Source organism: Neolamprologus multifasciatus, chromosome 20 (assembly GCF_963576455.1).
Source record: "Neolamprologus multifasciatus chromosome 20, fNeoMul1.2, whole genome shotgun sequence".
Lineage (NCBI taxonomy): Eukaryota > Metazoa > Chordata > Actinopteri > Cichliformes > Cichlidae > Neolamprologus > Neolamprologus multifasciatus.
Genome location: NC_140458.1, coordinates 28,564,070 through 28,583,991, shown reverse-complemented (window position 1 = coordinate 28,583,991; position 19,922 = coordinate 28,564,070). Strand labels below are relative to the sequence as shown.

The 19,922-nt window shown below is 39.1% G+C and overlaps 1 protein-coding gene across 15 annotated transcripts in view; it reads left to right on the top strand.

The window, feature by feature from the left end:
- Positions 1-19,922, top strand: part of cacna1db (calcium channel, voltage-dependent, L type, alpha 1D subunit, b) — a 118,408-nt gene that overhangs the window by 2,631 nt on the left and 95,855 nt on the right. For all 15 annotated transcript variants that reach the window (XM_085146786.1, XM_085146787.1, XM_085146778.1 and 12 more), the window contains exons 2-3: positions 1,373-1,844; positions 2,335-2,440. In XM_085146786.1, the coding sequence (XP_085002912.1) occupies positions 1,373-1,844; positions 2,335-2,440 (578 nt within the window). The remainder of the gene's footprint in view (positions 1-1,372; positions 1,845-2,334; positions 2,441-19,922) is intronic.

The following is a 19,922-nucleotide window of genomic DNA, read 5'->3' as shown; positions in this document are numbered from 1 at the left end:
TCTTCAGTCACCTCATTCATTGGGAAAGCATGGTGATGTCCTTGTTTGAAAAGCACTTTAAAGACTGACTGATTTTTAAGACCAAGACTAAGACTATGGGTATTATTTATGAGTCCTATCATGACAATATTCTTTAAAAGTAATCTTATTTTATTGTCACAGCAGGTTGTGGATTACACCTTTATGTGACCAGCTGATCTTTTTTGTAGACTTCCATCACTTTGCCAACAGCGAAATTGCAGAGTGCTTTCTGATGGGCAAAAAATACAACATCCAGCTAATAACATGGCTGAAGGGTATTTTCCCCATCGCTTGTTCACTCTTATACTTTGAATTTATCAGCCATTATAAATGTATCTGCCAATATATGGACTAATAGCTAAAATAGCTAATATATCAGAGACATATTGGCACAAATTGTATTTATAATTTTCTAAAACAATGTAATGTTCCCCACATCCATCCCTAAGGTTACGGGTACAAGACAGAAAAAAAAACAACAATTTGATATAATAACATAAACAGTATACATAATAGGGATGGGGGGACTCGTTCTCCTTAACTTACCATCAGTTCATGAGTGTGCCATTATTATGTACATTAACAAGACAAAAACGGCGGCATTATGATAGCCATTCAGTGAAAGGCAGCCAGGTGGTTCTGAATCTTTCCAGAGAGTTGGCTCTACTGTACCTCAGTTTTTCTAACACAGCATAGAAAGCATTTCTCTAACCCAGATTTTAAAGGATGGAGTCTTGTCTTTTTGACAATCAAGAAAATACATCTGTGAGATGTTAAAGGAGCAAACACAATTGTCTTTGCTGGTGCTGCGGAAATCGTGACCTCCAAAGGCAGGAGAGCCACAAGATGGAGATATATGGAGATGCTACTGTGTTTTGTCTACACAAGAATGTCAGGGCCTCAAAAAATATTCTTCCGAAAACTGTTCAATGATTGGCTGTGGCAAAACATGTGAGCTGGAGTGGCTGGTTCTTGATGGAAGTGTAAACACGTTGAGCTAATATTAGGATATATTTCTGCAAGTTTATCATTTGAATAGTGTAGATTAAGAACACATTTTAGGCAATTTTTCTAGAGCCTTTGTTTTGCCCCATGAGCGTAGATGAATACTCTGAATGTTAGTGTAGATTTTGGATATGTTACTTTTTGCATAGGGATTCAAAGTGAGTATATCATCTGTATTCTTACTAGCTGGCAGATATGAGCCTAAAATTGTAAAAATGTTGAAGAAATTGGATTTTGGTATGTTGCAGCTTTTCTGCAATGCCTCCAATGACACACGAGTTCAGGTGTTTTTGTTTATAACTTCAATCTCAAAATATTATCCTTGTTTCCCACTCGCTCTCTCCAGGGGCACAGTATGCCAGCAACAGAAGGACCACTCCCCCAACTGACACCTCAGCTCCCTGGTCAGAAGGAAACACCCATCTGCACCAGCTCCATCCATCACAGTCCCTTCATCCTCCAGCTAGCACCGGCAAGCCCGTCGGCTCCGCTCATGGCCTCCTCGGGGCCAACAACTCCATTCAGGGCCCCGGTGGAGCTGCACCCGGAGTCAGCCCGGTCTTCGCTTGGCATGCCGCCATTAGCGCAGCCCGGCAAGCGCAGGGCGATCCTGAAAAGCCCGACATAAGTTCACGTCCCCCAGTTTGTACCACTTCTGCGCCAGCTCCTGTGGGCTCACTGGCACAGAAGAAGAGGCAGCAGTATGCCAAAAGCAAAAAGCAGGGAGGATCCACCAGCGGCAGACCGCCCAGAGCCCTTTTCTGCCTCACCCTCAACAATCCAATCCGCAGAGCCTGCATCAGTCTGGTGGAGTGGAAGTATCTTTTAGCCCAGGGACCAGCAGGCGTCTGGGTGTCTCAGTGCATTTGGTGTCTTTGTGTGGATGGATTGTGTCACAGAGCAGCGAGTGAATGAAAGTATAAATGAATCTGTCAGTGAGATAAATAACTCAGTTGCATTATCTGAAATTGGATGCTGATTCCAAATTCTGAACTTGTAATTAGAAGGGAGGGTCCATGGAGACGAGTCAGTAGCTAAACTGCCAGTTGGGTGATGGGGGGATGGATTAGAAAAACAATGGTTATATGCAAGTTTCTGTGAAATAAGGACATTTTATCATTAGCTACATTTCTATAACTTTTTAAAAATGTGCATATACCCCCCCCCCCCCAAAAAAAAAAAAAAAAACAACAACAAAAAACCCAAAAAACTGTTAACAGGATAATGACAGTTATCCTAATCTATTAGTACGATATAAAATACTTTTAGTGGTCTTACTTACCGTGTTCCTTAACTGCCTCCTTTCAGGCCCTTTGATATCTTTATACTGCTGTCTATTTTTGCCAACTGTGTGGCCTTAGCCATCTACATCCCCTTTCCTGGAGACGACTCCAACTCTACCAACCAAGAACTGGTGAGTAGTAACAAGGATGTTATTCTGTTATGCTATTATGTTATATATAATTGTGTTGGGGCGATCGTGGCTCAAGAGTTGGGAGTTCGCCTTGTAATCGGAAGGTTGCCGGTTCGAGCCCCGGCTTGGGCAGTCTCGGTCGTTGTGTCCTTGGGCAAGACACTTCACCTGTTGCCTACTGGTGGTGGTCAGAGGGCCCGGTGGCGCCAGTGTCCGGCAGCCTCGCCTCTGTCAGTGCGCCCCAGGGTGGCTGTGGCTACAATGTAGCTTGCCATCACCAGTGTGTGAATGTGTGTGTGAATGGGTGGATGACTGGATATGTAAAGCGCTTTGGGGTCCTTAGGGACTAGTAAAGCGCTATATAAATACAGGCCATTTACCATTTACCATTTAACCCTTTCAGTTTATGTATGCCTGTTTGTGGTCAGCTGGGTGTACTGTGGGACGGTGCAGGACTTCAAAGGCTAGGTTAGGTGTCATGTTACACATTTGGATGATTTTTTTGTTGTTTGTAGTAAAGCAGGACGATATGACCAAAAATATTTATCACGATATACATTTGAAAATTTGTGATAACAATATAGCCGAGGATATAACTGACACTAGACAAAATACTTTACAACTCCACAACTTTATTAGTGCAAAAAAACAAACAAACCCATCAATGTATTTTCTCTTATCCTCCTAAGACCCGAACTCTTCCACGGCATGCATTTTTAATTTCTCTTTGATATTTGGGCATATTGGGGCCCGATTAATGTAAAAACAAAGAATTACCAGATTTGTTTTACCTTATTTTTGTTTTTATGAAAATTCAGAGCCACATATGAGGATATTCATTTAAAATTTTGATAGAATAGTAGCAAAATAATGTCCTCATAAGTGGATATCAGGCCCTTGTAGAGCAAAATTCAGTATTTTGGTCTAAATAACCCAAAATGTGATGTCCACATATGTGGACGCCAGGAGGTTATACAAGCAGCTTTTATGTGCATTAAAGTTATATAAAAATTTAACAGTGCAAATGCAAATTCCTTGCTGACAGTTTAACCAAAAGGCATTTCCAGTTGACATATCCTCAGCATAACCATGTATAATATCCACAAAACTTAAAAAGAGGTTATACACACATAATACGGTAATATTATGTTGAAGCACAGTACGTACCACTCCGCGAGGCTCCTGCCTACGATAGCCGTAATGCTCCGACAATCCATCAAGTGGTGCAGCCTTGTAGCTTAGCGAAGTCGTACTGAAACATTTGACAGATTTTCGAGCGCCGTGTACGACATAAAATCATTTCGAGGTCAGTAAACACAACCAGAATTCATACATAAGGCACACGGGATTATAAGGGGTGCTGTCGATTTTCAGAAAAATCAAAGGATTGATTTTAAGTGTGCCGTATTTAAAAAAAAAACAAAACACGGTAATAACGACGGCCCGCTAACATGCGCTACCAAAAATAGTGCTTTGTTGTGTATCTGACGGACGAAAGCTAAACCAGTTCCACACCACTGAAGTTGCAGCATTTTTACAAACCAATTCTGGTTCATCTGTTTCATTGAATGAAACACTTCCACTGTTTCATTCAATGATCCACTTTTGCCCTTCTCATTCTCCGTCGCCGCCATGCTTTTTCCGCCGTGTGCGTATGAAAACAAAGGCACTGCGCATGCGCGTTTTACCCATATTCTATCGTGATATTTCATTTTCTTATCGTTGCCCAACATTAAACTGGTATTACCGTGAACGGTATGATATGGCCCAGCCCTAGTTCGTAGTCTTACTTAAAGTCTAATGTGAAGCCATTTTAATAATGAATGTGTGGGGGCATACATGCACTTTGCAGCTTTTTATAACCTTTATTGTGGAAGATTGATGCTTTGAATTTAAATTGAAGCCATGCACATAGAAAAGTCTGAAATTAGGTATTTAGGTAGGTTTTTAGTTTATTTGGAGAACATGCAGTGCAAACATTCAGAGCGGGCTCCTGTACATCTCTGATGCAGGATCTGCCTGAGTTGGGTTGAAATGAATTGTTTTTCTCTGCTTAAAACAAAAGGAACACATCATTTGGGGCCTCACATGCTAAAAAACAGCTTGACTAGTATTGAGGGGTACAGTTCACTTCAGAATCAAATAAACATATGTTGTATGTGTGTTTTGTGTACGCTGCTCAGTTTGGGAGATGTTGACTGTAGAGATGCTTGCAGCCTCTTGAATATAATAGAACTAAGTGGCACTTGCTTTGTGGTGCTCAAAGTGCCAAAAATGAATCTGATTAGTTATTTTGCGAGAGTTCAATTTTTTTTAATGCTAAACAGCAATAACAGGTGACATTAACATTCGTGTCTTTTTATACTTTGCTTTGCCATGTGTGCGTTTGCAGATGCTGAATGCACACCATGCACCATGCTGTTAGCTGATTCCACTTCCACTATTGTCATCGGCCACATAAAAACACACAATGGCTATACACTTTTGCATGAGATTGATGTGCTGGACGTGCGAGTTTCGTCAGAGGGCTTTCCCGGCAATATTTGAATAGATGTGTTGGGTTTCATTGTTTTGTTGACACACAAACAAACACTGGTGCGTGCATTTATGAAAGCATAAATGAACTGCACACACATGCACACACCCACCCACTGGGTCATCCCTGTGCGTGTCACACAGCAGCTCCCAAGAGGAGCACTGAGGTGAAAAGACAGAGACGGAGTTTGACATAGAAACCAGTTTGTTTTGTTGACTCCATAATTACAGTGTTGTCTGGCAGCATCAAAGCACAAACAGAATAATAGTTATTACTTTACAATGCAAGAAAACAATTTTAGATCAGATCTTAGAAATATCATTGTTTTTACATCTATAGCACCAGTTTAATGGTTTTTTTTATTGAGATCATTTTTGAGAAAATAGAAAATTATAATTGATTTTTTGCACATGTGATTAAATCTATCTGATGAGTTGATTTGTAGGTTTTGTGTACATTCACACAAACTGTATGTGAAGTGAATAAATTGTGTTTGTGTTTTGTTGTTGTCTGGTTTACCCTTGAATGTCCCGCAGAATGTAATTCTCATCATAGACATGAGTCTAAAAAGTTTCACCGTCAACAACAACATTAACAGTGACTCTGTTGGATTTGTGTCTCATGTGTGCGTGTCAGCGAGCCAGCATTAACAACAGCACGGCGCTGAAACGAAACCATCCAACTCGCATTTTATCCATTTTGTTATTTACACCTGTGCTTTTCCTGCCGTCACATGTCAGAGTGTCTTCGGTAATAAATGGCTTTTTGTTCAGAACAGACTGATGAAATGTGAATCTTGACCCTCTCGTTATGGTGTTCATAGTGTTAGCGCAGGCAAACGCTTGAAATGGATAAATAGTCTGGCTTGTTGTTACAGAGAACAATGATGATATTTGACCGCTTTCAGCAGAAAATATTTAAGTGAAGGTAAAGTGCAGGGGGGATGGATGCTGGTGTATTGCACTGCATCTCTTAAAGCATCTGACGTGAAGTGAAGTGAAATTTATTTCGATCAATAACAACAACACAGATTATCATTTTACATAAAAGTACTCAATCATACAGTAACCGAAAAAGGAATAGGCTGAAGCCTTGTGGCTTATAATTATCCTATCCTTTACCCCATAGGAATAATCAAATCCTTAACCAAGAAAATAAATAGCATTGATAAATCAGTTATATAACAGTTTGAAAAAAAAATCAATGATAAATCAAGAAATTAAATCAACACAAAGTTATTCATCAAACCAAATTTCCGTAACCTTGAATGATACAAATTTTTAAATTCTTCCTGAAAAATGACAAAGAGAAACACATCTTCAGTTCATCATTAAGTCGATTCCATAATTTCACTCCCAAAACTGACACACAGCATACTTAACATCAGCATCTGCAAAGTTCCGGCCTACCCTTATACGTAGAATAAATATCTGTTGCTTTGTTGAGAGCTAACTGAACGCACAGCACGTCATTAAAACTGATAATATAATAATAATAGTATTCAGTAACAATTTGCACATTGCTACCTGCTTTTATATTTCTGCATTATTCAGTGATAGGGAAAACCTTTTAGGAGGGTTTTCAAACTGTGTATCCTTCAAACTTTAAGTAAAATGGGCTTACTTTAACAGCTAACTGCTGACTAGTACTTATAAACACTTTTAAAAAAATACATTAAAGCTGCATGCAATGTTTCTGCGTCTTTAAAGACACAGTGTTTATTGGTAGTGCTACAAATGTATAAATTATTCGCTGCAAGAATAATAAATAAAAACTTATAGAAAGTCATTGATTGTAATGCACTGCATTAAATTTTTTAAAATGTGTTTATGCTAGAACTATGTAATCTAAACTCATAAAGAATTGTCTTAGTGACATGCACAATCTTAAATACTAGACTCTGCATCACTAATTTTGTTTTGATATCTGCCAAATTGTCAATCTAGAATCACAACTCTGAGGCTGCAATCAGTGGTTTTTACCTGTTATCTCCTTGTACTGAAGTCACTGGTTGTTGAATACTTGCGAATGCAGAAGACGTACACAACTTGGGCTTTTAAATATAAAAAATAATCGTCATCCAGCTTAGAAGTTAAGTGGACTGATGAAAATGACAGAATGAAGTGACAGAAATCAGAAGCTTGTCCTTTCTTGTTTGTGCCCTTGTGAAAGTGCACACATTATTCCTATTGATCCCCAATTGTCTCTTGAAGAAGGACATTTAACCTTCTGTCCTCCAACTTTACCCAAAATCTTTATGTCAGTGTGAATCTGATTGAAACAGCAGATGACCGGGCTTGTCACTGTGGCTATTCTCACTCTGTCTGACTTGTTCTGATGTGATAAACCTCAGGCATCTACATGTTCAAGGAAGTCTAAATATATTCAAGTTCAACCTCTCGTGTAAATGGCTCACAGAATTTTATACATTTATGTTTAGATGAAACAGGACTGGGCTGAGAAAAGACTGAAGGAAACTAATGTACAAAATGAGATACGTGCTGATTTAACTTGTGTGTTTGTGCAGTTTATGCCGCACTTTATTGCCAAAGGAGCAAGAATACATTTTCTCTCATAACTTTAACCTGCAGTGTCCTCAGAGGACTTTGTCATGTGCTCCAAACATTTATTTATTTATTTTTTCCGAGGCTGGCAAGGGACCTTCTTAGCATCATAGGGAATTGTGTGCATGCGTGGATGTGTTTGTGTGTGAGTGACTGAGAGACAGACACAGAAAAACGTAACATTTTCCATCAACAGATGGGGATTATTCACGCTTCCCAAGTCTCCGCTCGTCCTCACTGCACAATGTACAGTATGTGTGAGGAGGAGAGAAAAAAAGTATTATCTTTTTGCAAGTGTGCTCTGTCAAAGAGAATTTCAGAGTCGCATCACATAACGATTTCTCCTCTTAAAAGGAAACACTTCAAAAAAAAAATTCTAAAAAAAAATCTGAATTTTTATGTATTTCTTGTTTTGCAATAATTTAAAATATTGTTAAAATATTTTTATCTGCTTACCTCCAATTCATTGTGTTTTGATGCTTATTGGCTATTGGTTACTGATCTTCAGAAATGATCAATACAATTAGAGCCTGATCAATATTTAAGACCGACATCAACATGATCAGGAAAAAAATATTTTAACTTTTTTGGCTTTTTTTTTTCAGACTCATGAAACAGAAACAGATTTCCATCTCATTTGTTATGTGTAGTTATTTATATACACGTTTGCGCTCATCTCGCCTCTGCTCGGATCAGCTGGTTGTTTGTGGCATTCCAAACGTGTTGCCAACAGGAAAGTTGAAGGAAAGAATTCCCTCTGACAAACTTTACCTTAATTTATTGTTATTGTTAGAATGCTGATACCAATAAATCAACAACTAGCTAATATTGGCCGAGCAATAAATAATTTGGGCACAAAATGATCATTCTCTTGGTTGCGTCATCTAAACCATTATTTTCCATAATTTGACAGAGAAAATAACTAAAAACAGGCAGATTTAAGAATCTGGAAGCTGTTATGTTAAAAAAAACGATAGACTTTGTATTTTTCTTTGCACTTTCTGTTGCTTAAAATTGGACAATGAAAGCACTAAGAGTGAAACAAAGCAGTGAACTGAACGTTATTGGCTTTGTAATCCTGTGTGAAAATGCAGTTGTTTTTGGTTCAGCGGGGGATTACAGCTGCTTTAATATGTTACTGTGTTATTTTCTTTATTGATCTTGTAGCTGATTGAGGTCGATTACACTTAGAGTGCTGGGATGTTCGCAGCTGTAACAATACATCATATTTTATAAACTTGTTAAGCATCAGAATGCAGATCACTACTTACAAATGAAGCAGATTCTTTATTTAACTTGTGGCTCTGTGCAACCCTGCAGATATTTTGTCGGAATTTGTAAATGCTAAGAATTAATTGAGGTGGTGTCAAAGGTGTTAAAGCCTCAATACACTTCAAAAGCAGTCTGGGAACGTATTAGCTGCTATCTGATAGCTTGTGTTGACAGTTCCCAGTGACTATCTAAGCTCAGGCCCCCTGACACAGTGACTGATTCACTCACTGTTTATGAATACATACACATAAAACAGAAAAACAAAAAGAGCAAAATTTTCATCAGATAATATCCTATGGTTCAGAAGTTGCATTTTTGCCAGATATATTCACTCTGGCAGCACGGTGGCACGGTGGTTAGCACTGTTGCCGCAAGAAGGTCCTGAGTTCAATTCCACCATCAGGCCGGGGTCTTTCTGTGTGGAGTTTGCATGTTCTCCCCGTGTTTGCGTGGGTTCCCTCCGGGTACTCCGGCTTCCTCCCACCATCCAAAGACATGCAGCTTGTGGGGATAGGTTAATTGGATAATCCAAATTGCCACTAGGTGTGAATGTGCGAGTGAATGTGAGTGCGAATGGTTGTCTGTCCCTGTGTGTTGGCCCTGCGACAGACTGGCAACCTGTCCAGGGTGTACCCCGCCTTTCGCCCTATGACAGCTGGGATAGGCTCCAGCGCCCCCCGCGACCCTGAAAAGGATAAGCGGAAGCGAATGGATGGATGGATATTCACTCTGTTCCTCTCTGAACACGCTGATTACCGTCATGGACCAAAGCCTGTAAAAACATTCCCAGTCAATCAGTAAACCTGCTGCTTATCTTCAGATTCTGCATGTTTGTGCGTAGCTTTCTGTTCATTTTAGCAGTTCGTTTCAAGCTCGGTCGCACAATGTGCCTAAAGTCTTTGTAGTTTTATATAAGAACTGCTAGAAATGGGGAAAGCAAATGTGAAAACTGGCATCTTAAAGTGGTCTTGTTCAATTATATGATCCGAAAACCACTTTGTTTCAAGCGCAATGTTCTTAGCAGAGTTAGAGGAGTTTTCACAAAGTGTGAAGGACAGGTCAATAAGGATGGTGTCTAAATGCACGGAAAAGACCACTGATGTCATGAGGCTCTATAAGTGACAACACTCGAGCAGGTGTTTTGCACTTTTAGAGGCTGTGTAGGTGTTTGATCAGCTCCTTCACAGCAAAGGATGGGGAAGTGGAAAAGAAATAGATTGTTAAAAAAAACTCTGGTAAATTTACCACAAAGAAAAGCAAAATGCTTTTAAATTGGCCTCCATTGTTGTCTATATGTCAAAGATAACACGTACACTTGAGTAAATATCTACACTTAGGATCCAGTTGCAGATTCTAGTGTTAATGCTTATCTCATTGACCTACAGCTTATTTTACCAATAAAGTTTTGACGTGTTGACATAGACATATTTTTTAAATAGAATATTCTTAAATCACAGTGGTTTAAAGGTTTCAAAGCTTAATTCAACGCATGCATGCCTGTTACCAAATACTCCTAAAAATGTGGAATGCATTTTAAATTGCTCTTCTGGTGAATTTTAATCCCGTTCATATGAGAAACAGTTAAGTTTAGGGCTGACCTCATCGGTGCTCGGTTCAGAAATGTGACTGTTTGCTGTGTATTTGTGGGTCTGTATATTTGAGATTGCGGATGAGTATCTGGGACTGAGCGAAAGTGTGCGTGTGTGTGAGCAGGTTGAGGGATTAAGCTGGCCAGTGGATTATCCGTCACTAAATGAGCGGAGGTTGCAGTGAGGGGAGGTGGATGGGGTGAACGCATGGATGATGGATTGGAGGATTGGATGAGTGGAGAGATGTAGGGTGGGAGCTTATATGTGGGAGGGTCGACTAATAGAGAGGAAATTTGAAAAAAACAAAACAAAACAAAAACCCAAACTCTGTCATGTGACTGAATCAAATTCTCTCCCCTCTGCTGTCAGATAATGTCTTTCTGTGTCAGACATGCTCTTCAGATCTCTATTTAAGCATCACTCGTCACATCTGAAATCACATAATATGCACTCACTATGTCTACTGTCGCCTAACATACCTTCGTGTAAATTTCACTAGTATGTGGCAGATGGATACGTGTTACCATGGTAACCTGACCTCGCTTGAGATGAACGAAGTGATGAAAAAAAATATTACACCTGATGAAGTGAAACTTCATGTTCATTACAAAAAAATTGGGTAATTGTCTATAGTTAAGGAGCTAACTGTAGATATCAGTAGCCATCTCCACATGTAGATGCTTGAAATTGAGCATGAAGGTATACACTTAGCCTCAGACTTCTCAGTCTTCTCTGCTCATCTCTTATTAGATGTGTCATCCTGTCTCCTTAACTACCCCAGCTTTTCCGCTTTGAAGCCTAGTTTTATGCTCAGATCTCTGTCTGTTGTTATTATTTTCTTTATTTAACACGCCTCACCTTTTCTGCATTCTGCATTCTGCTATTCTCTTCACTTCCCCTTACTGTGCAGAGTGGAGAATGCATACCTTGTTAAGCTGGGTAGTGATTTAGGAGACATGTGACAGCCCCTTTGACCACTAGCTGACAAACCTTCACTGCTCATCAGCTCAGGAGCTCATTAAGAATCTAATATGAATCAGCTGAATGAAAATAGTGAGTAAGTCGTGTCTGTCTGTGAGATCTTTAACCTAAGAAAATGTTCATGACTTAGGTGACATCTCTCATGTTAACAGAAAATGCTGCTTGTCTTTTTAAACTTTTGGCCAAAACTTGCATTTTATCTTAACATAAGTTCAGGCTGTCTTCTTATTCCACGCCTGCAGTTACCATATACAGCACATTCATTATCAGCCTGTTCCAGCTCTTTTATTAAAGCTTTGTGATATTCACCGTGGCCAGATATTTAAATCAAAGCTCATGGTTTGATTTTTTTTTTAAATTTTTTATTCATGGCTATACCATTCACTATTGGACTGGCCTGCAGGACCACTGACTGTTAGGGTGTTTCATCCACCTTCTTTGACTCATGTTTTACATACTGAAAGAAGCATTCAGCACATCGGACAGCGACAGCCACTCAGTCCAGTTTCTTTTATGTTGGGCACAACCAATGTTCCCTCTAATTTTTCATATGTCTGAGTGAACACACAAACTCCCTGAGCAACCCCTTGGACCACTGTGAGCAACAGCAGATGTGTGCACTGTGGTCACGCCAGCGTCGAATCCATCCAAGTTACGTGTTTTATTAAAATAATCAAATCACAACATTTATGTTAGACTACGTTTAACTGCTTTAGCCCACTTACAATGAAAATTAAAAAAAACTTGTTCATGACCTGTGTAGGATGTTAACACTATTGGAAGTAAAATAACTTGAACTCCAATTTTGAAAACACAACTTTCTTTAAAAAAAAAAAAAAAAAAAAAAAAAAAAAAGCCCTTGCATTATGAATCTGTGGTCTGGGAGAGAGTCCTGTAACTCTCTGTGTGCAAAATACAGTATATAATAACCAATGTTGGGCAATTAATTATATAGTTACTTCTTCAAAAAAGTAACTGAGTTTTGCAAACAACAAAGTTTTTTGCAGCTGTTTACCTAAAAATGCTGCAAAGGCGTTTTTTTAAACAAACATTTCAAAATATTTACAGCGCAATCAGCTGTTCTGCATCAAATCTGATGCCACACAAATTATTTGTGCCACTCCAAAAAAATAATTTCTGTCCACTATGAGATAAAGGAGAACAACAGCCTGATACCTGCAGGCCTGACAACAGGAGATGTATCACCCCTGTAACACCTGTAACATTCAGCAGTCACCTCATTGCTGTGACACACACAAGGAAACTTGTCAATTGTTCCGTCTGTCCTCACATCTCCAATGGTTGTACAAGTTGTCAATAACGTGGCTTCACTCCACATCAGCCACGCCGCTTTGCTAGTTAAAATGTCGGTACATAAGGACGCTGTCATAGCCTGTCAACAACGTTGATTAGCTGTGTATATACGAATGTGAATCGCGTGATTGGCTGGACTATGGGATAAGGTGGCATCGTTCTAATCCCATACTGGAGCAGCCAGTAGCTTACTGACTAACACTGCAAAACAGAATTGTTAACTTATTTACTTTAATTTTTTTTGTGTGCGCAACGCAGATTTTTTTCTGCGCAGAGACCGTGCCAGCAGTGCGCAATTGCGCACACGCGCAGCCTAGAGGGAACACTGGGCACAACATATAAATCAAATTAAATCGCATCCAATCGTCATGGTGGACTAAATAAGATGAAGTATATCTGAAAGTGTCGGATCAAGAAGAGCAAATCTGATCAGTGTAGAGTCTGTGTCTGTGTTTGAACAGTTCATGTTATCACTTAAATATAATATGGAATAATAATGTGGGATAGACATTTCTGGTTTGGTTCACCTGTGTGTTATAAAGCACACAAGCTAAAAAAAACTTTTTAAAAAAGCGCACAAACTACTACCTTTAATTATGCTCTAATACCTATTAAAATAAGGTTCTATTCAAATAAAGTCCACTTTCATTATTTTGGGTCAAATGGTTTCTCCAGTGTTCTAGATTATCACAATGAATAATATATTTTTGCTTATATAGGAAGAGGATGACTCATTTCTTCCATTTGTGTCCTTGCTTTGTAAACCTAGCATGAAGGGAAGAGAGCAGAGAAATTGTATTATCAGTGCTGCAGTCAGTGGGAGACATAGGCATTTAATATTGATGTAACAATTTGTACATAATGAACAATCATGGAAGAAAAAAAAAACAGACAATTTTTTGATAACAAAACAAAAATTTGTTTAACATTTGTTCATTTCTTTGATGTGTTTTCTGAGTAGTTTTCAGTGTATCAGCCCACTTAACCCAATTGGCTGTGTGTGCAGTCTGTCCTCATTATTGGAGTCAATTTTTACTGCATGTGGGTGAGCCTTCACATGAACAGCATGAGTCAGAGATCAAAGGGTAAATAATCTTTTAGCTAATGCAGGGCTGGATATTAAAATTAAAACCATGGTAATGAGCCACATAATTTTCTGATTAAAACCATAGGCAGACACTGCAGGAGGGTTGCTTCACTGTTAGTCATAACATGAAGTCAAAGCACATACCATGGAAAATCCATGCTTTGCCTAAACTTCATTCATTTTGATTGTAATATAAAAATTGTTCTCACAAAACCTGCCTGAAAAAAAAAACATACCTAAGGTTATTTTCAAGTGGTGATGGGGTGGGGGTGCATTTGTAGCCTAGCCCAGCTGACATCGCACAGTAGGTGAGGTACACCCAGGGTAGGTCACCAGTCGATCAGATTCCTAAAGCAGAGACAGGCAACTTTTGAAGCTCACACGGACGCCTACAGACTGTTTAGAATCATTATAATTAACCTAACAAGCCTGTCTTTGGACATGCTTGGAGAGGAAGCCAGAGCACCTGGCGATAACTCACAAAGGGTTGCGGTTGAGGGAAGTTCATGAACCACTGGACCACTGTGCTACCCTGCATGTGTGTGTATATTTATGTGTATTTACATTCATCCACTCATTGTAAAAAACAAAAAACAAAAAACTGTTTTAAAAATTTTGGATTCTCTTACAGTAATAAATTGTTTTTTGTACACGACCACAAATGAATACGGCAAATGTTAATTCTTTTAAGGAAAAACGGTAAGAGCAAGGAATTTAATGTTTTTATTGTATAAAAAAGTTCTGATTATTTAGCAAGTGAAAAAAAACCTATGGGAATTTAAATGTTTAAGGTTAAATTGTTAATTTAGATGTTCTGTGATGGTTATTTTTTTTTATCTGCAGCAGACTCCAAAAGTGTTTAAAGGGGACTTGTTATGCTTATTTCCAGCTCATTTTAACCGTATGTGAAGGTGGTACATCCCCTCAGTTCACTGATGCTGTTTTAGCTCGTTTCACTTTAAGGACACTGTCTGTTCAAGCCAGCTTTCTTCTAATTGGCTGCCGATCACATACGCAATTTGAAACTAACTGTATTAAACTGTAAAGGTAAGATTTCATAATGCAATACTGTAACATTTTTATAGTGAGAAACTACAGCTCCAGCTGCCAGTCACAGTGTTTTACTGCAATTTAACGGTGACATTTTAAAGAAAGTGTATGTTTGTGACAGCATGTGAACATTTTCCCTGGAAGTTGAGAAACTGACCCTGCCGTTCTTATATTGTGTTATTGTGCATCCATCTATACTGTACAGGAGCCCTGTTTGTTTGTATATGTACAACTGGACAGTCAGCATACAATTGTGTATATGCATTTGTTGCAATCTTATGGTTTTTTTTAAAATGTGTTTTTCCACATCTGACTTATGTCTTAAAAATGGTTACATAAGTTTCTCTCAGGCACGGATTAAAGGTTTAGGGAAGAGGCAAAATGAGGGTCACACTAAGCAGCGCACTGCTCTTTCAAGCATGTGAGCGTCTGTGTTTTTTCTGCACATGTGTAAAAAGAGGGGACAACCATATAGAGCTGCTGTACATTTTGTTCTATAATTGTAGAGAAACGTGGTCATTAAGAGTCTAAGATCACACAGTTATTAAAACTATTCCTGTCAGGCTGATTTCATCCATATTTTCTATCGATTACTGAGGAGCACAATCATTCGAAACAAGAGGAAGGAGACAAAGATGCATTAGGATCAGTATTTGGGATCAGACTAGCATAACATGAGACCTAGCATAAACAGTCAGATCTCCTCTTCTACTTTCTTGAGTCCATTTGCATGCAGGTGCAGCGTCTCCTTTTTATGTGTATGCATGTATATAGTGTATGCGTGTAGGTGGGTGTAAGGAACGATGTAGGTGTTCCCATGTGAGTATGTGCTGTATGTGAGGTGAAGCCCTCTCATTAACAGCCAGGCACAGAAAGCATGGATGCTGTTTGTATGTGTTTGAGCAGAGAAAGATTGGCAGTGATAGCTACAGATAGGAAGACTGTTCTAGAAAAAGGTGACGACAGACACATCACACCCATCACATAACCACATGGGTCTCTATTCTTCTTCTATATGAGAATCAGCACCACACACCTCAGTTAGTAATTTGCTGTTTTACTAATCGCAGCTGATCCATTTTTCAGATTTTTAACTTTCTGGCAATGGTTAATGCGATAATAATAAGGATAGCTAGCATAAGTGAGAACAAAAATCCATTCAGCACTGAGACAGTGTGTCTCTGTAGTTCACTTCAGCCTCACAAGGCTGTTTTCTTTTATACCACTGAAAGGTCCATATCTCTTCAACATAAACCCATAAAATGAAAAGGATGGAAGAACATCTCTGCACAGAGATCAGGTGATAACGTGTTCACAGTGTGCACACACTGGCTTTTGACAGAAGCAGGAAAATTAGGTCGAATTTAGTTTATGTGGCTAAAGCTGTAAAATACACAACAATAGGAATGTCCTGTGTATGCAGGAATGGACGGACAGACAGAGATTCTCATCCTGTCTTTTTATTATCTCCTTATTTGATTATGTTTCAAATAACGATCTGAAAGGGACTTTTTGAGCATTTGATGTACGCCAGTTAAACATTTTAATCAGACTGAGCTGGGCCGGCTGCAGTGAGGGAACGATGGCTGAAGGGAGAAGACCAAAGTCAATGTTGTTAAAGCTTCATTTATCCTGTTGGTTTACACTCTGTTAAAGCTTGCTCACTGCACATTTGTCAGGACTACGTATAAGTGTGTCCATGCTTGTGTGTGAGTGTCTTATGAAATGTCAACAGCAGTTTTATGCTTCAGGGTGTGTGTGTGTGTGTGTGTGAGTGAGTGAGTGAGTGAGTGAGAGAGAGAGAGAGAGAGAGAGAGAGAGAGAGAGAGAGAGAGTACATTCATCCTGGGCTTGCAGGGCTTACTCTGAAAGTATTATCTTATCAGCTTTAACAAACAGACTCACAAAACAACTAAACAATATTTTAAAACTACTGGTTTATCATAGTCTTGTTCTTCTTAGAGTCTCCAAAATGTTCAAATATGGTGATGTTGTTAATTTTGAATTGAATTATGATACTTCAAGTTCACTAAGTTGGGTCTAAATAAGGAAATATTTTTTTTTTCCCCCAAATCTCTTTAACGCTACACAACAGTGGGTCAGTCAGTGAGCAGGATAACATGTAATCACTGCCACGGAGTACTTTCATAATGTATTTAATTTACTGAATTGGGCAAAAATCTTTCTCTGTTGTTATTTTATTCATTAACATTAAGTGTCGGTGTGTTAAGAAATTTCATATGTAGTCAACAGCAAAAGCACAGGTGTAGTAATCATGGTGTCTCAGTTTCCTTTAATGGTCCAGACAGCTGTTCTAGTAAGCCTCAGAATTCAATTCAGTACTCCCGAGTGGAATACCGTGGTGATGTCAACATTTGTAATGCTGGCTGTAAAAAAAACAAAACAAAACAAAAAAGATAAGAAAAAAGAAAGAAAAAAGAAAAAAATGTCATTGATTAGTTATTAATAAAACATTAGTATAAGCTGTTAGTTTCAGGCTAGCTTGTCTCTTTGTGGGGAGCAGCTCGACATTTTGGAACATATTGGGGGTGTGTGAGGATCTTTTAGCTAGTCCTTGCTTTCTGACATTTCCTTGGGTTTTGACATCTTTCTAGGGTTAGGATTAGAATTAGTTTTAGGCTAGAAAAATGACTGGGGCTGAGCCTTAGTAATGATGGGTAGGGGTAAGTCAGTGAATATGCTGACAAAGATATCCAGAGATAAAGAAATATTTCTCTTTGTCCCTCTCGCTGTGTGTGTGTGTGTGCGTGTGTGTGTGTGTGTGTGTGTGTGGTCGCTGTCAAAGTAGCCTCAGGACATCCGTGATCATACAGCTTTATTAGAGTGTGGTCCCATCATTGTGAGTCATTTCCTTCCTTCTCTGAGCTGTCACTCCTCTCCATCATTATCATGTGTTAAATATAGACTTTTCTCTATAACCACAGCAAACATGCTCATGCAGTTTAAACGCGAAAGAATATAAACTCTCATTGCGGTTAGTGAGCGAATGTGCTGCACAACATGTTTTCCCGTAAAACCAGCTTGGAGCAGGGAATGCCATATTTTTATATATTGGCACTCACTTAATGCTTGAAATGTTTACATTTAGTACATTATGAGTTCTTATCTACAATGTACTGAACATGTTGACACACACACACACACACACACACACACACAATTAGACTTGTGAACACACATCTGAGTGTTATGCAAGTGGAGCCAGGGGGCTTTACAGGTTTTTAGGCCGTGGGGTGACAGTCGCCCAGATGTCAGAAGGCCTGTTTTACTGACTTAGCACCCAAAGGCCCAGGGACCACAGACACCTCAGGGAATGTAGGACACAAACACATAAATGGATAAACACACACATACGCTTTCTAAAACCTCACTTGGGCACAACGGAGCAGAGCACACTTAGTGACTGCAGTGTTAAGCCTTGCACAGCAGACATAACACAGTGTTCTGCTGGACTTGACCCAAATTGCAGTCTTCTGAGTACAAGCTCTTTATATTGTGTTTCTGGTATTGCCACAGCGGTGAACAAAAAGCTAATGGCAGCAAATGTTAAAGGAAGAACAAACTGTAATATGGATGAGCCTTTGTATAAGCTGCGATTGTCTTGACCTACTCGGGCTCAAAGCTGATTCATTTTCCGTCAGTGAAGCTGCTGTCCTGCAGGTGTTGTGCGTTTTACATGAAAATGTATATTATTCTAACAAAAACTTTTCAGAGTGAATAATGAAAGTGGCAGTGGGTTGAATGACCAGGAAATGTGATGAGGAGATTATCTGTTACTAAGCAGGTTTATAGCTGGCGGGATAAATGAGAACTTAAATCTCTTGCATACACCAGTTTTCTCCTTTAGCTGGATGCTTTGCTGCACATATGATGAAGAGCCACTGTGGACCTGCTGCATGTTTGTTTCAGTGGACGCTGTTACTGTTATGCAGCTTTTACTATTCAGTCAACTGCACTTGCTTCTTGACACTGCCAAGAGAGTCTCTACATTGCCTGTAATGAGTAAACAACACAAGTTTCCTCTTTGTTTTTAAGTTAAAAAGAAGTTTTTATTATTTTTATCTTTTTGATCTTAAAAACATAGTATTCTACCTGTAAACAGGCTTTAACCTCCTAAGACCCGAACTCTTCCACGGCATGCATTTTTAATTTCTCTTTGATATTTGGGCTGATTGGGACCCGATGAATGTAAAAACAAAGAATTACCAGATTTTTTTTTTTTTTTACCTAATTTTTGTTTCTAAGAAAAATAAGAGCCACATATGAAGATATTCTTTAAAAATTTCGATAGAACAGTAGCAGTATAATGTCCTCGTAAAAGGATATCAGGCCCTTGTAGAGCAAAATTGAGTATTTTGGTCTAAATAACCCAAAATGTGATGTCCACATATGTGGACGGCAGGTCCTAGGAGGTTAAATGGTGAGATACTCGAAGAGTCGGAATGCATTCATGTGTGGTTCTGTGTGTTATCCCTGTGTTCCATGTTTCCATGCATGTGCGCTACCTACAGTTTGTTTTAACTAACTGGATGTTTATATTCATCGTGTTTGTCATTCGCATTTTACATACAGCATGGCCTGCTGCCGTGACAACTGTGGCCATGGAGACTTGTGCAGTATCTGAGTTGATGGCTCTCAACAGGAGAGAGAGGCAGACTGAGAGGAGGAAGAGAAGAATAAGAAATTGAGAGCAAGGAGGACAGTGTTCAAGAGAGGGGAGAAGTGTGTAAGGTGGAAAAGGAGGTGATAATGAGAGCAGGAAAAAAAGGTTAGGACAGAAGGAGCCAAGAGTGGAGAGGTTAAGATTGTAGGTGTGGGAAGGAGGAGAGGGGGAAATGAGGAAAGGGTAAGGGAGGGGAAAAAAGTTAGAGAGGACGACAGGTAGATTTAGAGTAGCTTGAGATGATTGTTTTCATCTATTATTAACACGTTTGAATTCAGTCAACTGCTTGATGACTTAATGCTGCTTTTGAGCAGCTTTGATCTGAAAAAATCAAATGTTTGTTTTGTCGCTTACATACACAGTGAGACTGAATAAACCATATGAAACACACATACTGTATGAATA